At 44.0% G+C, this 21,815-nt stretch overlaps 6 protein-coding genes across 7 annotated transcripts; 2 read left to right on the forward strand and 4 right to left on the reverse strand.

The window, feature by feature from the left end:
• Positions 1 to 1,180: 1,180 nt before the first annotated feature.
• LOC132260723 (cytokine receptor) lies at positions 1,181 to 10,667 on the reverse strand. The gene is made up of 9 exons (XM_059759031.1): positions 9,953 to 10,667; positions 6,712 to 6,779; positions 4,919 to 6,369; positions 4,707 to 4,854; positions 3,340 to 3,648; positions 2,994 to 3,275; positions 1,741 to 2,780; positions 1,478 to 1,568; positions 1,181 to 1,414 (listed from the first exon to the last, which is right to left on the reverse strand). Exons 1-9 carry the CDS (start codon positions 9,988 to 9,990, stop codon positions 1,368 to 1,370), a joined length of 3,474 nt encoding a protein of 1,157 aa, XP_059615014.1. The 5' UTR covers positions 9,991 to 10,667; the 3' UTR covers positions 1,181 to 1,367.
• A 64-nt stretch (positions 10,668 to 10,731) lies between these two features.
• On the forward strand, positions 10,732 to 12,446 carry LOC132260720 (UDP-galactose translocator). 2 transcript variants are annotated; one of them, XM_059759026.1, is made up of 4 exons: positions 10,732 to 10,937; positions 11,012 to 11,124; positions 11,242 to 11,361; positions 11,542 to 12,446. In XM_059759026.1, exons 2-4 carry the CDS (start codon positions 11,112 to 11,114, stop codon positions 12,435 to 12,437), a joined length of 1,029 nt encoding a protein of 342 aa, XP_059615009.1. In that variant the 5' UTR covers positions 10,732 to 10,937; positions 11,012 to 11,111; the 3' UTR covers positions 12,438 to 12,446. The 2 variants fall into 2 exon arrangements, with proteins under 2 accessions (XP_059615009.1, XP_059615010.1); XM_059759027.1 differs by lacking the exon at positions 10,732 to 10,937 and having other exon boundaries at positions 10,985 to 11,179.
• A 167-nt stretch (positions 12,447 to 12,613) lies between these two features.
• On the reverse strand, positions 12,614 to 13,143 carry LOC132260722 (U6 snRNA-associated Sm-like protein LSm7). Its single transcript, XM_059759029.1, has 2 exons — positions 13,028 to 13,143; positions 12,614 to 12,954 (listed from the first exon to the last, which is right to left on the reverse strand). The coding sequence occupies exons 1-2, from the start codon at positions 13,043 to 13,045 to the stop codon at positions 12,622 to 12,624; spliced, it is 351 nt and encodes a 116-aa protein (XP_059615012.1). The 5' UTR covers positions 13,046 to 13,143; the 3' UTR covers positions 12,614 to 12,621.
• Positions 13,144 to 13,171: 28 nt separating this feature from the next.
• Positions 13,172 to 16,164, forward strand: LOC132260717 (protein HIRA homolog). Its single transcript, XM_059759023.1, has 4 exons — positions 13,172 to 13,313; positions 13,381 to 15,338; positions 15,393 to 15,971; positions 16,031 to 16,164. The coding sequence occupies exons 1-4, from the start codon at positions 13,277 to 13,279 to the stop codon at positions 16,157 to 16,159; spliced, it is 2,703 nt and encodes a 900-aa protein (XP_059615006.1). The 5' UTR covers positions 13,172 to 13,276; the 3' UTR covers positions 16,160 to 16,164.
• Positions 16,165 to 16,213: 49 nt separating this feature from the next.
• On the reverse strand, positions 16,214 to 18,218 carry LOC132260719 (T-complex protein 1 subunit beta). The gene is made up of 2 exons (XM_059759025.1): positions 18,104 to 18,218; positions 16,214 to 17,927 (listed from the first exon to the last, which is right to left on the reverse strand). Exons 1-2 carry the CDS (start codon positions 18,104 to 18,106, stop codon positions 16,323 to 16,325), a joined length of 1,608 nt encoding a protein of 535 aa, XP_059615008.1. The 5' UTR covers positions 18,107 to 18,218; the 3' UTR covers positions 16,214 to 16,322.
• Positions 18,219 to 18,308: 90 nt separating this feature from the next.
• LOC132260718 (NCK-interacting protein with SH3 domain) lies at positions 18,309 to 21,668 on the reverse strand. The gene is made up of 5 exons (XM_059759024.1): positions 21,515 to 21,668; positions 21,254 to 21,435; positions 20,193 to 21,104; positions 19,407 to 20,108; positions 18,309 to 19,342 (listed from the first exon to the last, which is right to left on the reverse strand). Exons 1-5 carry the CDS (start codon positions 21,540 to 21,542, stop codon positions 19,151 to 19,153), a joined length of 2,016 nt encoding a protein of 671 aa, XP_059615007.1. The 5' UTR covers positions 21,543 to 21,668; the 3' UTR covers positions 18,309 to 19,150.
• Between the last annotated feature and the right edge of the window lie 147 nt (positions 21,669 to 21,815).

Raw genomic sequence — 21,815 nt, forward strand, 5'->3', positions numbered from 1 at the left:
CGATAGAATTTCCTGCAGAAATTCATCTGCAAATGAGTACTGATAAGTTGTTGGGATTATCATTTATTTACCAGAAGATTTATTGACGTGATAAAAGACACAGAATATTATAAAGCCATAGTGATGAAGTGATACTCATTTCATTGTTTTAAACCTCATTCTAAAATAATTGCTTCAGAATTTCTGACATTAAAATTATGCTAATTGGGATTCTGCAATCAAACAAATATTGATCGTTTGGGACCTAAAAAAAATCATCCTGATGAACACCTGAGAGCTTTTCACTACCTGAATTGAAGGGTTTTTCGACGAAGATAAAAGTAAAACTCTTTGATTTAGATTTTTTCAGTATATTCTTTAATTGACGGAGAGATGAAACCATTTATAAAAGAAATAAAGAGATATATATTCTAAAATATTACACGAATCTTTAGTATTAGTTTCAAAGTACACAAGAAATCGAGGAATCGTCATGGACGCTCCATTTTTCCGCTCAAAAGCCATTAATACGTGCAATTTCTGAGAATGCATTTCAATGCGTGTCATGAAGAAAAATTAGGAAATGAGAAATGGCACAGAAAATATCCCGAGAGTAGTGAAAAAATAGCCCTAATGTGAAGCTTGTTGATTTATGCGGAGTTGCGTTAAATACGACATCGAGCATGCAAAGTATCCTCTCATTACTATTCAATAAATCTCTGTAATAATTTTCCAAAATTCACAATTTTTCCACCGTCAAATCTCATTTAAAACATGTAAATATAACATTTAATTCCTCTTGTCTTCACTTTTCATTTCAGCCGAACATTTAACATTCAATTTCAATGATTTCAATATTAATATAACAATTCGTTGATTCGAAAAAATAACTAAAGGAAAATAAATCCTTTCGTTGCACTTTAAGAATAAATCCTTTTTTTTATCAAAAAAATATAATAAAATCTCTTCAATTACGCTACTATTAACGCCTACAATTGTGATTCTGCCGAAATATGCAGACTAATCTATGTGATTTTAGTGCTACAAATTACACTATGATATAAGGCAAAATTAATTACATTTAGATAGTATATCTCTTCACAATTATCTTATTCTTCAGTTAGCTATACAAATACAATTAATCTACCGAGATTCAAATAGCCCACAAAAATTTCTCTGACTCCTTTTCTCACTTTCTCTCCCCTTTTTTTTCAAAATTGTGAACATTTCTTCTAGTGTATAATCCCTAATTCAAAAATATAAATAAAAAATATTACTCTAAAATATATCAAGCTATGAGTGAAAACCATAACGAAAATGGCTCAAAAGCGAGTCATTTAGCATGGATTTCGTCTCAGAATCTCTTATATCTCAAAAAATCTTTCACTTTACATTCGTTGGCCGAAGTCGGCAAGCTGCTTTCGTGTCACATATCCTGAAAAGAAAATAGAGAAATGCGCATTAATATTAATTTTTATGGAAATAAATGCAATTTTACCTGAAATTCCAGTTTCATCAGTCTCAGTCACCATCATTGGTGTCTTAATGGGCGCCTTCAAGGACGCCAGTTGCGTGTATCCTTGCGAAGGCTAAAAGAAACCAGGAAAGCAATTAGTAAAGAACAAGTGCACATGAGTTTCACCAAATAAAAATATTTCAATCAAAACTGTTATCGCATAAGAGGAAAAGTACTGCAAGAGGACTTGCAAACAAATCTTAGGTTAATAATAAGTGGTGAAAAGAGCGCTTCAACCAACTCACCCTCGCAAAGTGGACGTATTGATTAACACCCGCACAGAGGGCGACTTTGTGCGTCTGCGGATCCACTGGGTGGATCTTCACCTCATCCACCTCTTCCGGCTTCAGCACGTCAAAGGATACACTGTCGGGCGGCTCCTGTTGAGATTCAATTGACGATTTGTCGTCCTCCTCATCGTGATGCTCCTCCATTGAGTCGAGCTCCTCGGGCGGCCCATCGTGAGACTCACACTGACTCTGATTGTCCACATTGGCGGTGCTGCTCGTGGTGCTGCTGCTGCTCGACTCCATGTGATTGCGCAGCAAACTCCTTTCCTGCTCATCCTGCTGCACTCTCGGCTCCCTGTGATGTATCGGCACAGTCCTCAGCACGCCGCCATCAATCATTTCGCCCATCTTGGGGCACTTTGTATCCTTATTGATGTCATTCAGTGCGTCCGGAAGCACGACCTTAATGTCACTCATCGTTTTGCACTTCCTATAGCCAAACACCACGAGCGCAGCCGTTCCCACCACACCCACGAAGATGATGAAGATGTAGAGCAGTGGACTGCTCTGACCAAGACTGCATGAGTGCGTGAAGATTCCTGTGTCCTTACTTTTCAAATACGTCGGATGTTTATCCTCCAGCAACCAATTCTCCAAGCGCTCATCCCTTGTGCCCCAGCATGCCGGAAGATCATGGATTTCTTGTGGAATCGCCGAATAGTCAGTATTTTGCAGTCCAAAATCGATAATCATCGAAGCATTTGTGATATTTCCCACACCGGCAATCAAATGAGCACTTCTCACAACATTCACAGCGCGAATACTCAACTCAATGCCTTTCCAGGACTTCTGGCACGGACGATGCATCCAACAGTTGGTGGCATTCAGTTTCGTTAGATATTCCTCCGTCTTATTGCCAGTCAAGGATATCGTCGTGAAGATTTCGTAGTAATCAAGATTCCCGCCCGCATATTCAGGCCTTTCCCACGACAGCACAACGTAGTCATCATACCTTGGATTCATTGCATTCGGCGATAACTTTATTCGGCCAGGCACTGAAAAAAGAACGAAAAGATTAGAGATATAATCTTATTCTCGCTAAATCGAATTTTTTTTTTGGTCATTATTTAATTAAATTCGTTCATCACTGATTCCACTCAGGATTTTTTCTTATAATCCACCAATTTTACTGACCAAAAAATAAGTAAATGGGTGAAATAGAAACAATCAAATAATTTTTTATCTACACATAGAATAAATCTACTCACCTCCCATTTTCGTTTGCACAGTGACACTTTCACTCATATTCGAGCATCCTATTGTGCACGCCACAACGCCAATCTCATATACGCTGTACGAACGCAGATTTTCAATGGTGTAGACAATTGTTTTGTTCTCCTGAATACCTAGAAATACTGAATATTCTGTGCTGTTGCACCAAACAATGTACTTCTTGAGGAAACCATTCGCCCTTTCTGGAGCATCCCAGCTAATAACCAGCGAAGTGTTTGTTTGATCACGAATATTAAGATTTCTCGGCGGCGTCGGAGCTAAGAAGAGGGAAAAAATCATCAGCTCATAGAACGAAATCTGGCCACACAAAGGCAAACTCACCTGCTTCCAGAGTCGTATTAACCAGAGGCTCACTCGCTCTGCCCATTCTTGTTTTCGAGTACATGGCAATTGTTGTCTTGTATGTCGTGTAGGGCGTCAACCCTGTGATGTTATACTGCGTTGTTCCAGTGAAATTGGTCGTAATTTCCGTTCCTGGTTTGCATGAGAGATTCTTCGGCGCCGTAATTGGACAATAGGTCAAAGTATATCCGGCCACAATTGGCGTATCTATGCAGTCCACATTCCACTGAATCTCCATATAAGTAGCATCCATTTTTGATACATAAACCGAGTTGATTTTCCCGATTTCTTCAGCAAAGACAGAAATTATTCACAATGAATCACAAATTTCTTCAAGTCTTTCAATAAATCAGATATAATATGAAGCAACTAAAAACTGTGCTAACAAGCGTGTTCTACAGAAAGAAGAGTGTAATTGAGTAAATAGAAAGGAAATAAGAGGAATTATTCATACCATAAACCCAGATTCATAACAAAATGTTAAACAATTCCAATTAAAAATAAATTTTATAGACATTTGTGTATTGAAAGAACAGACAAGGAAGAATTTGTATTTCAATAAAGAAAAGGACATTCATACGCTCAAACTGTAATTAGCAATGTCACGGTCAATTTGCATTTTAATAAACTCTACAATTAATTATAGACTTTATATTCTACTTCTGATAATAAGATGGCAGGCAACATAGTGTACTCATATGTGTGTATTAATTTACTCTAAAAACAAGCCCTCAGAAAGACGTCATAAATAATAAATTTATGTATTCTAAGCCCATCATTTTAGTGCGAATATGGTGTCAAAGTACATATTTAGTAGACGCCAATTTTTAGTCATTAATCAGTCCACGATAAAATAAGCTGATGAAATAGTGAATAATTAACTCTGTCGCATAGTGAGACAGTATATCAATATTTCCCTTTGATTTTCCTTTCCAGGAAATGTTAAACGTCTTCACAATGATTATAAGACAATCTCAGACATAAGAGACGGGAAAATTTTTTACTTTAAGCACTCAATTCACGATCACGAAAAGCATCACGAAAGAGCGTCTCCTTTCTTACCACGTTACGTTAAGCCTTGCATCTCGATATTGGTATGCAAGAAAATCTCATTTTTTCGTTACTTACGCAAGAAATGAAGTGAATCACTTACACTATTTGTACATTAATAAGAGAAAACCATAAAAATTACCACACCGCACAAAACCACTAATAAACGTATTGGCAAAAATTATTCTACAATGGAAAAACAACAAGCAAGTCTGTGTAGATTTTACATAGCAGCTAAGAAGTTGCGTCAAATTGTGCATTTTACTATCAACCAAGTGAGTTTAATTTTTACTAACCGTCACTTTTGGACGCAGTGCACATCGCCCAAATCATTCCGGAGCTAGAATAGAGAGAGTTTGCCGACAACGCCAAATTGATAGCCTTCGTATTGGCGAGTTCGAACTCACGAACAGACGTATCGACTGTTTCAAAAGACACTGGTCCCTGAAAAAATATCAAGATTATACTGCATTTGCCTCATTAAAATGTCTAACGCAAGGACACTCACATTGCATTCACTGGGATAGTTCGTTTTGGACTCGCACCAGAACACTGTATAGCTGACCAATTCATCCCGACGCGAATTCGGCGGCGACCAAGTCAACTTGTACTTGTAATCAATGCTGTACTTCTTCAGTTTTTCCGGTTTTGGAAAGCGTTTTGACTGCTTCGGCACGTAAATTGTGCTCGAATTAATCGATTCCCCTTCAGAATTGGCGCTGCGAATGGTGAAGATGTAGTCTTTGTCTGGCATACTTATTAATTTGGCCATAATGGTCGTCAAATTGTGAGCAGGAATGGGTAATTCAGTTCCATCAGTACTCTTAATATTGCTGATTACATAGTGCGAATTGTTTCCATTCTGCTCCTCCAGCGGCAGTTGCTTCCAATACAGCCAAATATCATTGTGATCATTTACACAGAAACTGCCAATGTTCACTTCCGGTGGCCGATCTGGAATCTTGGCCAGAGTTTGGAACTGAAACTTCGTATAGTTTGACCACACTTCTTCACGAGTAGCGTTTGGCACGTGCAATCTTATTTGGACTTCATACCACATGTGCGCATACAAATTATTAATAGTCAGCGAATACATGCCAAATTTTTCCTCCCTCAGCTCTTTCATGTTAAGCTTGTACTTCTCCGTGATACCCATCTCATTGGGACTCCTAATAATGATGCCCTCGTGAATGAATCCCGGTTCAAACGGATTCAAATTGTAATGCAAATACCATGTCAGTGTCACATTAGTTGGATTTCGTCTTGTAACATTCATATTCAGTGGCGGATCGGGTTTTACGCACTTAAATGTGTCCACCTCAAATGTCTGTTGAACACTACCCAATATATTTGATATGTCCAACGTGAAAGAGTATAAATCGTGTGAATTATAGTAGTCATCCACTTCGAAAGTGTACGATGTGCTGTTATTATTTGTATTTAATAACTCTTTTGAATAAATTCTGCTCACGATCACCTTCGGTCTATACGTGAGATTGTAGTAAGTATAGATCGAATTTACTTCCTTATCGAAAGTACAATTCATCTTGAGCCAATTGTATGAAATGCATCGGAAATTCTTCACTGGCTTTGGTGCATAGCCAACATTCACACGCACAAGATTCACGCCAATATAGCATATTTCATCGGGTGGACACATAGATTTCCTCTTCTCAATCGCGATCTTTGTCCTTTCAATCTTCTTTATCTTGTCCAGACCGCAGACAAATCTATACCCACCCGGTGTATTCATCTCCGGAATGTATAGATCAATAGCTGAGCTATTGCGCACCCTAATTGATGACTGATCCACGATTTTGCCATCCATTCTGAAGAACAACAAGTCCAAGTCACTCTCATTGAAGGATGGATTCAAATCCCTCGCCATCGCCCAATTTATGTTACAAGTCAGGTTTAGTGGCTCGCCAACGCGTAAATTCACCTCCCGTGGATAAATATCTGCAAAAAATTTATATTAGTAAAGTATCACAATATTATTTATTATCAAAAAGTGATAATAATGACATTTCAGATTGATTCTTGAACACGCACTCGATAAATTATTCATCAATTTCACCTCTTTGGTCAAAAAGGTCGAAATTAAAAACTCTCAGTCACAAAATGTTTCCATATTTTTACATTGATAAAGCAATTAGCATACCTAGAAATCTAGCAATTTGAGAAGTCTAAATATAATCACGAAAACATTTTTTTCGGCAGATAATTTGGGAATATGTTCTTGTCAGAATTAAGGTAAATGAGCAACATTTCTTAGAAATCTGTGATAGATTCATAACTTACCTCCTAAATCTGCACTCGCAGTAAGAGTCACGTGCAGAAGACAGAAGACGATCAGCCACATTTGTAGTCTGCAAAAAGAAATCCAAAAAAGAGACAATCAATAAGGAATTCGGCGAAATAATCATTAATATTGTAAATTAATAAGTCACTGAAATATTACAATAACGATGATTTGCAGATATTTTCAATTGTACAATCATAAATTCATCATTTAACGCTTCAGACGCTTGAGGGAAAACAAAAATTTATGGGGAAAACACAACATAAGAGAGAATTCTCAGGAAATACCTAAAGTATTTATACTTTCAATTTCTTCTTAAAATCCCTGCTAATCTCCTCTCAATTAGCACTTGAAAGTCTCAGCGAAAAGTTAGCTTCATCATCATTCAAGTCCACATATTATTACGTCCGTTCGATATTTTGCAAATATTTTCTTTCGAATCAACCAAAACAGACCGCGATAAAAAGAGGAAAATTGGAAAACAATTAATATGTGCATTCGAATAGCTATTAATTCTTCCCCCATTCACGAAAAACCCCCCATTTTCTCACACCATTCTCAACACTAAATCCGCCCAAGAGTGCGAATTAAAGTCACGTTTTCACACGCAAAAGGAAAACATAGAGTAAACTTTCATGTTAGAAAATTTATGTGTGAATATTTTCATGTGTGCTTGAAAGTCGACACGAGGGAGAAAGAAAAAAAAACTGCATTTATGCAAAATGCACTTTATTACTTTAAGTACATAACGAGTGAAAAAGTTCTTGTGACTAATAGACTATTTATGAGAATTTATCGATTTTATAACAACAAAATTCACTTGAAACTGAAGCTACCAATTTTTGCTTTCCGTAGAAATTTATATATTACAAGAAAGTCCACCTCATTTGTGATTTTGTACTTTAGCCCAACAATCACTTTTTTTCTCTTCTCAAGAAAAGACATTGAGCAACAGAGAAACGATCGCTTCATTAACTACATATTTTCTGGTTAATCTGTTAAATTGGAATGTAATTAAACACAATGTTCCAATAATTTCCAATAAAATGTGAAATTTACACTCAATTTTTCTGCCCAAAATTGTCTTTAAAATACTTTTGTAATTGGCTTTGTAACACTTTTGCTTTGTATAGATATTCCCAAATGGAATTTTGTACATTTATTAAATGGCAAATTAAATCTAACCTGTTATTTCCCTATTAAGCAGCACTTCTTCAAACCTCAATAGTTTATGATCCTCAGAAGAACTCCTTTAAGTCCTTGAATACACTTTAATTCACTACACTTTCGTCGCGAGTGAAATATGTAGCAGAGCTCTCAACCAAAGTGTGACTGAGTGCTTATGGCAATTCCAGTTGGCAAGGAAGTTTATCAGCGAGAGGCGTTCTTTATATGAAGTCCATTGGCGAATGGCAGAATCTCATTTTCAAAGCCGTCACCATTGTGAATGTTCTCACGATTAACAATCAGCGAATCAGAGCAGGCAAAAGCGCACAATTTTGGAAAATACAATTTAACGTCACAGGAAATCGACATTGTAAACATGCTAAGTTTATTTTCTATCATCTGCACCATTTTCTCGTGAAAAAATTAGCAATGTGACATATTTAGGCTTTCTGGGAAATGCTTATCACGCGAAAATATATGAGTTTTTGTCTAATAAATGTGAGATGCTTCAGGATAACAAAAAACAAGTTACGAAATTCTCTTGGCCAATTGCAAACTCTCTATTTACCTTATCACTGTCTCATTGAATAAATTCAGCATCATGCAAATTTATTTTTCAACCGTTTGCATATTTACCAAATACCAGTAGGCTTTTCTCGTGAATTGACAACCGCAAAGTTGCGAAAGTTTATTGAACATACAGTAATTCTTTGAAAAACAGTAATAGCTGATTGATGGAGTGAATCTTATAATCCCGATGTTCAGACAAAATTTGATGAACATCAAAACTGATATTCAAAAGTTCGATTATCATTTTATAGATAAATACCATGGAATGAATTTCGGCGATTTTTTGAATTGCATACGTTCAAAATAAGTGGAACGCTTTATCGTAGTTCCCTGGACTGAGCCATGTTTTCAATTAAATCATGCCAAAGCAATAAAGAGGATTTTCACAGATTCATACCTCTCTCTGATATCAGACGGCTGCTCACTCACGCTTTCAATGGGCATTTAAAGAGCTTCTCACGTGATAAGATGATAAGAATACTCATACAAGTGACGCCAGAGTCAATGAACGATTCATGAATGGAGCAAATCAAACAAGAAATCTTTCACAACCACGTGAAACTTTCACGTCTTCTCAGAGATGCTCAGCTTGACTTAATGTCGCACAGAGAGTTTTCCCTGGAATCTTCGACTGTGGTTTTCAGAGTTAAAAAAAATTCCACCAATGTTTTGATTAAAAGAAGATATATTCAAGTTTATCGCCATGAGGAAATCGACAAGTGAGTATGCTACTTTTCTTGGAAATCATTCTTGTGTTTGTGGCGTACTTTGATAAGAGCTAACTTTTTGTCTTCACACAGCTAAAGAAGATTCTCAGAATTATTGAGTAGTATATTTATTTGGCATTTGTGTTGATTTTTCACGGAAATGTGTGGAAAAATACACACGAAACATATTCAATCACACGTCAATTTAACAATCTTATCAAATTAGTGACTGCAAATTATGCATTTTGAGAAAGTGTGCGCCACGAGTGTTTGCGTACGAAACCAGTAATTATTTCCACGAAACTTCAAACATTATCAATCAATGTCTTCCCAACATTTCCCATGAAATCGGGGATTTCTGTTGAATTTTCACATATCGTTTTTTTTAGGAAAGTGATAAAGTAATCTGCTAATAAAATACACATTTTAAATCTGTCCTTTTTTTCCTCTGATTCCAAGAAAAGACTCTTATATCGTCAACAACACTCAACAAAATCATTAAACATTAAAAAATACAACAAGTCCTAAAAGAATGAACTGTTATCAGTGATGATATACAGATAAAACACTGAAAACAACTTCAAAATTCTCAGAAATCCGCTTCAAGTGATTAGGGTGAAAAGCCTGGATTCTGGGAAGAACCTGGACATTCCTGGATGCCGTCGATCCCAAAATAGACGGATTGTGAGCATTGAAAGATGCGCGACTCATGCGCAGCATCACAATCATGTTCACCGGCGGCGAACCTGTTGAAATCTCTGAAATTCTCAAAGGATGCCCAGCAATTCAAACTCACCTGGCGACTCTCGTGAGATTCCAATAAATCTTATCCATTTTTCTGCCTTCAATAGATAATACCTGCAAAGTCTCTTCACTTTTCACCCCTTTTTCCGCGGGTTATCGTTCAGAATCGCCAACACAGTCACTCATCGGATTCCCGGAAACAGTTCCTGGCTACACTGCGGGGGTCCTCAGATCGTCCGGGAAGCCCTCATTGGGGCCAGTGATGGGCCACAGCCATTCACACAGTGCATCGACTTAATTATTCACAAGAAATCCACGAAATACCGAGAAAAAGGAGGAGAGAGAGCGCAAAAAGAAGAAAGTCTGCGCAATACAAGTGTTTTTCTTCTCTGTGTTCAAATCGGAATTCCTGGAATTGAGGCAAGGCGACGTAGATTTTCCCAACTCACTTTTTACCCTCTTTAACGCACTATTCACAAACAATTTTCACTTTTTCAGCACTCCACCGTCTGCCGTCAGTTGTGTGGGTGGACACTATTGTTATTTTCGGGGGTTTTCTTCACATTCTGAGGTGATATTTACACGAAGAAAACTCTTCGCTTGTGGGAGACACCATTGCAATGACTTTTCTCGGAAATTGACGAATGTAGATGGCGCGCAGATGCGCTGTGAGGATTGTGAAGTTGGCACAAAATCATCAACGACCAAAATAACGAGAAAATGGGCGCGAGATGAGGAAAAATCGCGGGAAAAATGAGAAAATAAATGGTAAAAGTATATAAAACGCATTTATTACTATAAATTTGTACTTCCATGAATTATTTCACACATAGACATTACCTACAGAGCAAGAGGAAGCATTGATGAGAGCGTTATTCAAACTTGACTTACATTTCATAAATTCTCTAAATTTCTGTACGGAAATAACGTTATTTCTCTCTTTGTTACATTACTTAGACAGAGAGATCTTTGCAGAAACCTTACAAACTCTACCAGGATCAGTTTTTGCCGCCTCTTGTAGGAAAACATAAGAAAATGTAAGTTTGTCAAACACACCCAACGACTAGAAAACAAAACCGTTAATGTGGGGTTATGTTTACTTGTCAAGCAGCCCAACTCAAAACCGGGTCGACACGTAAACAAATATTCCCATTGCCTCAGGTCTGTGATAGCGATAAGGAAAACGAGTCAACTAATGTGACGGACGCAATATGATAATAAAGAGTAAGTGCAGATTAATCTATTGTTGGTGATTGGCGTCCAAATAATCGACACATGAGTAGGTGGAGGCAGTTGTGACACAGTGAATCTGGGAGTAACGAGGTTTCTGGGTGATTTCAGAGAACGAGAACACCCTCAAGTACGTGAGTCTCATCACACTCACCCTCCAGAATGCCGTTCTGGGACTCAGCATGCGCTACTCCAGGACACGGGCGGGAGACCTCTTCCTCAGCTCTACCGGTGAGTCCTTAACGTCCTTGGTAACTCTGATGGAAATCGTCCGTATAAATCTTGGTGCTCGTCTTGCTTCAGTTGTGTTCCATTGTGTTACAATGTGATAGATAAGATATGCTAAATCGACGGACATCCGTCGGTAAATGAGCGTTGTTGTCATTAAGCAAACTTTTCGTCTTATCGCAGCTGTCGTGATGTCTGAGGTCGTAAAACTGTTCACCTGCCTGGTGCTGGTGTTCCTGGAGGAGGGCAAAGAGTTCTCAAAGTTCCAGGCCGCCCTGCATCGGACCATCGTGAAGCAGCCCATTGACACGCTCAAAGTATGCGTGCCCTCGTTCGTGTACATCATCCAGAACAATCTGCTGTACGTGTCGGCGTCGCACCTGGACGCGGCCACTTATCAAGTGACTTACCAGCTAAAGATCCTCACGACTGCCATGTTCGCCGTGGCGATCCTGCGGAAGAAACTGCTGCCCACGCAGTGGTTCTCGCTGGTGTTCCTCATTGTTGGCGTTGTGATGGTGCAGCTGGCCCAAGGCGACGGCGGAGGATCGAGTGCAAGCGACGGGCCGGAGCAGAATCGCTTTATTGGCTTCTGCGCCGCCCTGGGCGCTTGTGTCCTGTCCGGCTTTGCTGGCATCTACTTCGAGAAGATCCTCAAGGGCTCCGACATCTCAGTGTGGATGCGAAATGTCCAGCTGAGCTTGCTGAGCCTGCCCTTCGGCCTGATCACGTGCTTCCTGAACGACGGGAAGCAAATCCTCAGCCAGGGCTTTTACTTCGGCTACGACATCTTCATCTGGTACTTAGTGGTTCTCCAGGCGGGCGGAGGACTCATCGTGGCCGTGGTTGTGAAGTACGCTGACAATATCCTCAAAGGATTCGCCACATCCTTGGCCATCATCATTTCCTGCATCGCATCGATTTACCTCTTTGATTTCCAACTCAATCTGCAATTCTCCGGCGGAGCGGCTCTTGTCATCTGCTCAATCTTCCTCTACGGCTACGATCCGAACAAGCAGCCCAAAATCATCACTGTGCGTCCGTCGTCTGATGAGAAATTACTCATCCCGAAAGTATAGCAGTAACTCTCAGATGCCGCGAAATCTCGTCGATTTAGACATGCTAGTATTTATTGTTAGACGATGGAAAAATCACTTCTCAAGACGCGCCCCGCAAAATATCCCGGAAAGTGAGAGTATTATTGTATAAAAGAACAAACTTACAGAATGTATGACATTTTAATAAATGAGATCCCAGGACATTCTATGCGTCTTGTGTGATAAACGGATTCTGGATGGACTCCATGCCCTCCTGTGGACAAATGAGGACCACTGAGGTTCCTCTGCACACCACCAAGCCCAGATTCCGGGTGTCTTCAGCCAGCTTGAAGGGCTCATCTGGATCTCTGAGGAATTCTGTCGTGTTGTCCAGCACGAGATTGAGGAGTGGATCGTAGCCTTTCAGCACACCCGCGGCCTCGCGTCCGCCGGCAAATTTCACCCGGATTGTCTTCTCCAAGTACTTACTGAGGTCCAAAATAGACTCCTTCCTGCGTTTCTCCTTCTCCTTGCCGTCGCCCCCTGACGAAGTGGGATTCTGCAAGAAATCCACATTTATCACATGAATTAGGTTTTACTCTATCTCCTTACGAGGAATATAGCTATTTTACCTTGTTTCTATCAGCCATTTAGGAAGAATTTCGCATTGGAAAAAGCGTAAACAAAGCGTTCACCGCACGTTTTCTTAGGTTATGTTGTGACATCACCGCCGCGGCGAACACGAGGTGGCGCTGCCATCGACCCGGATTGTCAGTCGATGTTTTGTTCCGGCGAGATCATACAACCCTCAGGGAAAATCTCTTTTATACGTATTTCCAGTGCACGTGAATAGTTACTTTAAAGCAAGAACCCCTCCTTTGATGAAGCTTCTCAAGCCAGATTGGGTGCATCACGATGGTGAGTGCATTTTGGGTTGGAAAACCACTGAAATGCCGATTAACCTCAACCCATTTTTCCGCCGCAGACAAGCCCATCTTTTCCCTCGATATTCACCCCGACGGCACGAAGTTCGCCACCGGGGGCCAAGGAAATGACTCTGGTCGAGTGGTTGTGTGGAATCTGGCCCCGGTCATTGATGAGAAGGCGGAGATGGACAAATCTGTGCCAAAGATCCTCTGTCAGATGGACAATCACCTGGCCTGCGTGAACTCGGTGCGCTGGAGTCTCAGCGGGCAGTGTCTGGCGTCCGGAGGCGATGACAAGACAGTGATGGTGTGGAAGAAGGCCAAGGGAACGGGCGGCGTGTTCGGCAGTGGGGGATTCACGAAGAGTGCTGAGAATTGGCGGTGTGTCACGACGCTTCGTGGCCACGCCGGCGATATTCTGGACATGGCATGGTCGCCGCAGGATCGGTGGCTCAGCAGTTGCAGTGTGGACAACACGATCATCATCTGGGACGTGTTCGCCGTGCCGTCAATTGTGGCCATTCTCAAGGGACACACTGGCCTGGTGAAGGGAGTGGCCTGGGATCCCGTGGGCAAGTTCATCGCCTCCCAGAGTGATGACAGGAGCATCAAGATCTGGAAGACGGCGGACTGGACGTGCCAAACGACCATCACAGAGCCCTTTCAGGAGTGCGGAGGCACGACGCACATCCTGCGGCTCTCCTGGTCACCGGATGGCCAGTACCTCGTGTCGGCGCACGCCATGAATGGCGGGGGCCCCACGGCGCAGATCATCGAGCGCGAGGGCTGGAAGTGCGACAAGGACTTCGTGGGGCACCGGAAAGCGGTGACTTGCGTGCGCTTTCACAACTCAATCATGATGCGTACGGCGCCCAAGACCAACAAAACTCAGCAGTATTGCTGCTTGGCTGTGGGCTCACGAGATCACGCGCTGTCGGTGTGGATGACAGCGCTGCAGAGGCCTCTGCTCGTGATCCACGACCTCTTCCAAGACAGCATCCTCGATCTGTCGTGGAGCGCAGATGGATATGTGTTGATGGCGTGCAGTGGAGATGGCACGGTGGCGTGTCTGCAGTTCAGCGACAGTGAGCTGGGCACTCCGCTGTCGGAGGAGGACAAGAATTCTCTGTACCAGCGAATGTATGGCAAGAGTGCGAGTGACATGAATGCTCAGTCGGAGAAGGACATGATTGTGGAGAATGCCGAACTCCTTGATGCCATCGTGCGGGAGAAGCCGAAACAGCCCGCCTTTATTGCCACTCTGGAAGGGGCGCAGAATCTGAGCAGTGTTCCCAACCAGCAGAACAACGTGTCCAACAGCCAGCCGGAGAAGCAAGAGCAGAACGTAAACTTCTCTGGCGTGTCCACGCAATCGAAGCAGGCGATCCACAAGCAAATCGAAACGAGGACGGCTGATGGCAAGAGACGCATCACACCCATGTTCATCCCAATGAGTCAGGAGGCCAATGATACTCCGGTAGAGCTCAACAGCAGCTCGCGTAGCACGAGTTCAATTGTGATCGAGAAGGTGGCGGACAAGCCGGAGGCATTGTCGGAGGGCCAGAAGGTTGAGCAACTCGATTCGCGTCTCACGAAGAGTATTGTGCCGCCAGCAAAGACTGCCTCTCTAGACATGCCGCGTGGCGAGCCGCTTCCTGTGCAGATCACCGCCAAACCCGAGGTCACGAACATTCCGCGAACCCTCACAGCCGGTCGCCCGGAGGTGATTTCGGGGAATTTCGTGCGCACAGTGAGTGATTTGCGAATACAAGTGGCCAACGCGGGTGTGAAATCACCCTTTGGCATGCTTTCGCGCGTCTTCTGCTGCCCAATTGCCACGCCCACGAAAACTGCCTGGGAGATCTTCCTGGGCAGTTCCGTGGTGAATTGCAGCGCCTGCACGAAGTGCGTGATTGTGTGTTGTTCAGACGGAACTGTGCGCTTCATTAATGCGCGGACTGGAATCCTAACACTGCCCATCATCAATATGCCGACAGCAATTGTCCAGAGTGCATTTGTGAGTAGCCTTCACTCTATTTCCCTTCACTTTCTTAATCCTCTTCTATTGCAGAACTTCTCGGGAGAACTCGGGGGAGTCGTGTCGGAGTGCGGACTGGTGCGCGTGTGGAATATAGAGGAGCAGAAGGTGATTGTGTCCACGAGCTGCACAGATCTCCTGCGCGGCGGGAGTGTGAAGATGCTGAACGTGACAGAGAAGGGAACGCCGTTTGTGCTGATGTCGAATGGATGTGCCTTCACATTCTCAAAGGATCTGGAGAGTTGGCTGGTGTTGAACTCCAAGGACACTCTCAATCAGCGCAACTTGATCAAGTACAAACCGCCCGCGAACGCTGTGCAGAAGAACTTCCGCACATATCCCATCATGGCTGTCCAAGGGGCGGCTCACTCACTCCTGCCGGCGTCCAATAACTTCGTGAACGTCACGGCGGCGACGTGGGAGAACGTGAGCCAGCTAACGTTCATTGAGAATCAGATTCAACTGTGCGAGAGCATCCAATCGCCGGCGGAGCTCAAGTACTGGTACTCCGCATTGGGATTCCATCTGGCCAACTATGGCACTGAGCAAAGACTGAGACTGACACTCGATGATCTCCTAGGATCTGCACATTCCACCAATGCTGATATTTTGGTGAGTGAAGCTGCTACAAGTTTGGAGGCATTTTACTAATTTCACTGTGGCTTTTCCAGGGCATCAGCAAGCTGACACTCTTGGACTTGATCCTGGAGAGTCTGAAATTGCAGACAAAGTGGCAGCGCATTTATATGGAGTACACAGAGCAACTCAGTGATTTGCGACGCAACCCTCAACCCATGTAAATTCTAATTTATAAAGGCATAATTTTACAGCAATCATAAAGAAAAGTCATCAAATCACTGGTGAGTTATTTATTATCGCAAAAAAGGAGGATTAATACAAAGTGTGAGACAAATGGATAAGAATTGGACACTCTTAAGCGAAGTGGAGTGTGTGAAGATCAGTTTAGCAGAAGCCACGATCGGGCACGCGCCTTCGGGGCGCGCACTTGATGATGTTGTCCACTCTGAGGATCATCTCGGCCGCCTCAGCCGCCGACATGAGCACTTGGCGCTTCACCACGTACGATTCAGTGATGCCAAGCTCCTTCATGCACCCGATCTTTCCTCGCTCCATGTCCAGACCCGTCGTGTGGCTCTGCTGGGCGTGAGCGGCGCGCAGCTCGCTCACCAGTTGGGCGGAATCGTAGCCAGCGTTGTCGGCGATGATCGTGGGCAACTGCAGAAGGGCCTTCGCGAAGGCCTCCATGGCGATCGCCTCTTTTCCCGGCGTGGCGGCCGCTTTGGCTTGCACGGCGCCCGCCATGAGGGCCTCGCTGCAGCCTCCGCCGTAGACTGTCTTGGACTCGCGCACCGTGGCGGCCAAGACGCAGAGGGCGTCGTGCAGGGAGCGATCGGCCTCGTCGATGATCTGCTGCGTGGCGCCACGGATGACAATGGAGCACGCCTCGCCCAGCTTCACGCCGCTGAAGCGCAGCAGCGTGTCTTCTCCGATCATCACCTGCTCGATCACCTTGCAGTGGCCGAACTTCACGAGCTCGGGGTGATCGAATGTGGACACAATCTCACCGCCCGTGACCAGAGCGAGTCGCTCAATCCCATCAAAGTCCGCGTGCTCGATCGCCATGACGCCGGCGTCGGCGAACAACTGCTCTGGGTAGTTGTAGATCAACTGACGGTTGATGAAGACATTGCAGTTGTGGGCGAGGATCTTGTTCACCTTGTCCTTCATCTTCTCCTTCTCGGCCGCCTCCAGATCGGCAATCTTTGCCATTGAGTCCACTTTCACCTGCGATCCGAACACCTTGATCTTGTCCGTGTCCATGGGAGTGTTGGCGATCAGAATTGTGGCGTTCTCCACGCGCTTCGGCTGGTGCACGCCAGGCTTCTTGTCCAGCAAGAAGCCCTCCTCCAGGAAACTGTCCTCCAGTGTGCCGCCCTGCTTCTTGATAATCTGGATGGCATTCAACTCTCCAGACCCGCGAAGACGCAGCACCGCGTCCACAGCCAGCTTGGCGAAGTGCTCCTTGTGCTGCGACAGGATCTTTGAGCTCAGCGTCGTCCTGGCGATGTTCATGAGATCCTCGCGGAACTTCTCCGCATCAGCAGAGTTGTCCTGCGCCACGGACGTCAGGGCCTCACGGGCCACATCCACAGCTTGCCTCCAGCCGGCTATGATGGTCTGCGGATGCAGTTTGCACTCCACCATCTTCTCGGCCTCGCGCAGCAACTCCGCTGCCAAAACAGTCACGGATGTCGTGCCATCGCCCACCTCGTCGTCCTGCACCTTCGACATGTCCACCAGGATCTTCGCCGCAGGATTGTCCACTCCGACAGACTTGAGGATTGTGGCGCCATCGTTGGTCACCACCACTTCTCCCGCGTTGCGTCCGTGCGACACCAAGATCTTGTCCATTCCCTTGGGGCCCAGCGTACTCTTCACCAGATCCCCGATAGCGATGGCTCCCACGAAGGACGACAACCTGGCGATCTCTCCCTTCTCCTCCTGGGCGTCATTCCGCAGGATGCGAACCGGATTCAGAGCCACTTCCTGGAAACACAATGAAACCGCTTTAGCCGGGAACGAACGTTCTGGAAGACTCACGTGAACAAATTTTCAAACGCCTCTACGGCGGAATTTCCTCACTTAAACCCAAAACCAATATGCATTTATGTTTATTTCCACCTCAAAGATCTTCTGAAAATCATTTTCAGCCCCAGACTCACCATATTTTAGGCGATATTTGATGTTATATTTCCAAATGCACAACACGCGTTTCTGCTCGGAAAATTGAGTGACAGCGAATTGACATCTGCGAGTGGAGTGAAGTTATCGTCGGAGCAATTCAAATCTGGCGGATTTATTTTCAAGGGGAAAATATGCTAAAAGAGCGTTTCTCAAAAAATTATTACACAGCGCTATAGCATCTTAAGCGGACAGTCCGAGAAATGTAAACTCCGTTTGATTTTCAAGGGGAAAATATATACTGGGAATGCATACATTGCAACCAATCTGTATTTTAGTTACATTCATAGAAAGGTATAATTTTTCATTCAGGAATTGAGAGTTTTCTAACAAAAATACTTAAATGCCATTCTTCGAGCCCAAAAGTGCATGAAAGACTGTCAAATCCTGTATTTTAAGTCTAAACATTATTTAAAACTCCTAAAAATGTGTTTGAAATATTATATAGGTATTTTTCTGTTCTTGTAAATATCTTGTAGACCGACATGAATTTGTTAAGTTTCTTCTTAATAACAATTATAATCTATTTCAGACGAGAGGGAAAGTAACACGATGGACTTTCTGTTAATTTCTCTTAATTTTTTTGGAATGATATACAATTTTTCTTCCTTCAAATTACTTTGTCGATAATGCAATAACAATTAATAAAGTTTATTTAGAGAACGACAATATGATTTTAAATATATGCTTTTCATATTCTTCTCTCTACATTTTATATTATCTACTTCAAACGGCAATTATGCTAGTAAATCTGCATTATATTTTCTGTTAAGGTAATTACTTTTCAAATGGCACCATTTATGACTGTTTTTGTGCAAATGGGTAAAAGAGCCTTTTTTTTCCTTGGAAGATCCTCTAACATTAGACTTCCTTGTGAGTCACATGCGAGCTATTGCATATTCGCTATATAGAGGAGATAGAGAGGTCAAAAGTGTACGTGATTTAGAGATCTTAACTCAATTGGCACGACAGAGAATCTGTGATCATGCAGAACATCTGTAATACTACTCCACATCAAACTCTCATTCTTAAGCCTTAAATATTTGTGGGAATTCATTGGCAATTTCACGGACTAGCTGTTGATCTTTGAGGCTCGATTCGGCCTCCTCACAGAAGATGCGCGTGAAGATCTTCATCAGATCCTGCTTGCGATGCGTGTGATCCGGATAATCGGTGTTCCTCAGGATTCTGCGACACAACTCCAAATACCATCGTCTCAACTGCAAAAACCACAATCTCGTTATTCCGCTGAATATCCCTTTTGTCACTGGCATAAGTACTCACAGGATCCTCCGGACTCAAGTCCGACAGCTGCCGCACGAGAATATCGATCAGCACTTTGTTGTCATTCGAGTAGAACAGCGACGCCGTCTCTGGAGCACCAAACAGATCGACAATCATCTTCAGGACTGAATTGACGAAAGGCGTTGTGTGCTTCAGCATCCTCACGGGATCAGTTTCCCTGTTGATCAGCATCAGGAGCTTCTCCGTGAACGTCTTGGCCGATCGCATCTCGCGAAATGCATCGAGGACAACACTGTTGGCAAAGTGGTCGAATTGCAGATTGAAGGACAACACAAGGTTGATCATGACATCCGGCAGGATTTCATTTATGTCCGTCGCCGGCGGGCACTCAATGATGTTGAGCACAAACAGAAGAAAGTCCTTCCCGAAGTGCTCCTCGTGCGTCACTGGCATCTTCAGGCCGATGGAAAAGATCATTGTCATCATCATCGCCAATTCCTTGAGGCGCTCCACATTCGAGGAATTGGAAGTCATGTCCTGAATCAGCTCCGTCGGCAGCACAGATCCCAGCAGGACGTCAACGGCTGTGTAGTCGAGCTGGCAGATGGCTTTGAAAGCGTCCAGCAAGAGTCTCCTGATCGTCCATCTGGTCTCCATTTGGTAGTATTGGACTAAGTTTATAATGCTTTGGTAGTGATCACACGACATCTCGTAGCAGCAAATCTTGGGGTCGGCATTTTTCTGAAAACACAGCACAACAGTTGATTTGGATTTAACACTAAAAGTGCATCCAGAAGGAATTTCTAAAAGGCATTTCTCACTCACCAGAATGCCATTGAGGACAGTCAAGTACTGGATGATCTCGTCTTCGTCCTCGAACAGCATCCAACTCCTCTGTTCCGAGTCATTCTTGCAGTCCGCCAAGTCAGCGAAGATCGCGCGGAGTCGCCTGGAATCGTGTGTGTCGCCCAGAAGATTGTCCGGCGCCACGAGAGGTTCGGAGTTCAGATGAGACGCAACTGTCTCCAATTGGGGCGCTATGTGGGGCAGCAAAGTGCCCACTTCCGTCAGAACCGTGCGCAGGGCGATGCACGAGTCAGTGTGACTGAGATTAGTGTTGAGTCGAATGGAGTCAACAATCAGGTAGACATCGTCCGAGGTGATCCTGTTAACTTCGCTGAAGCCTCTCTTGTCCACATCCACATCGTCCAGGTGGTTCTGTGCGTCCTCCGGGCCGCCGTTGTGCGTCGGCACCGTAGCGTTGCGATTGTTGAACGCACTAGGCGGACTCACGATCTTCTGCGAGTTCTCCTCGCCCTTGGAAATGGTCGTGATCTCACTGTCACTCGTCGTTGTATGGGTGGTTTCAGAGGGCTCCGAGATGCTCACATCGTCTAGCTTGGCCGCGAGGACGCCCAAGCTGGGACTCTCCTGGATTGGCTGCGGCGGTGGCTGAACACCCACCGCCGGACTCGAGAGGCTCTTCTTCGTGATGGCACTCTTTGCGTCGTGTCTCTCCACTTTCTGCATCATCACGCTGCTGTGTGTGGATTCTCCCGGAAGGTGATTATTCACTTCCGGACTCTTCTTGAGCGCCAGAAATGCTCGCTTCTTCCTCTCCTCCAGCCGCTGGATCAGCTCCATGCGATTTATGATGCCATTCACCTCCTCGTCCGTGGACAATTTCAGGGATTCGATGCTGGAATCGAGGAAGCCCACCAAGAACTCCGGCTCCACCTGAAAGAGTGACGCAAATTCGGCGATATAGGTGAAGGTCACATTAAAAATTCCGTCCCACCCCCATTTTTCCATTGCAGCGACCTCGACACTTCCAATCAGTCCACAAGGGCACAGCGGAGGCTCAGCCGGTCCACGAGTGCATTTACCTTGAGTTTCATTACATAATTCGATGGCACAAATCCAATGTTTCCCTTCATGCTCACGACTTGCCACCAGTTCCTCTGCCTGGCGCTCGTCTGATGGAGGATAAAGTACTCGCCCTCGTCGAAGCTGATGGTCTTGGGATAGATGGCCTGGAAGTCGTACAGCGCCTTCAGCATCTCATTTTCTGCCACGAGGAAGAGAAGAGGTCCCGGAAGAGGAGTGTTAGAAACACGGAAATCCGCCCTTCTTCGCAGAAAACTCACCACTGAAGGACGTTCCTTGGGAATCCATCCTCGCTGATTGCTTCTGCACACAATTCACAATCCCCAAATCTCTCTTCACACTATCAACAACTCCACAGGGTCTCACAGGCTCATTCTATGGTGAAATTGTACGTGTTTGTTTTGCTTGTCCCCTTTCTTTGCTCTCGCTTTCATTCGACTTCGCGAGTCCACCCAAATTTTGCACTATTTTTCCTCCTCTGACACTTCTGGGGTTGCCCGATGAAGATGTATTTGCGCAAGAGTTCTCAAAATAATTTATTATCACGCTCTACACAAGATA

This window comes from Phlebotomus argentipes, unplaced genomic scaffold (assembly GCF_947086385.1).
Source record: "Phlebotomus argentipes unplaced genomic scaffold, Phlebotomus argentipes genome assembly scaffold_18, whole genome shotgun sequence".
Lineage (NCBI taxonomy): Eukaryota > Metazoa > Arthropoda > Insecta > Diptera > Psychodidae > Phlebotomus > Phlebotomus argentipes.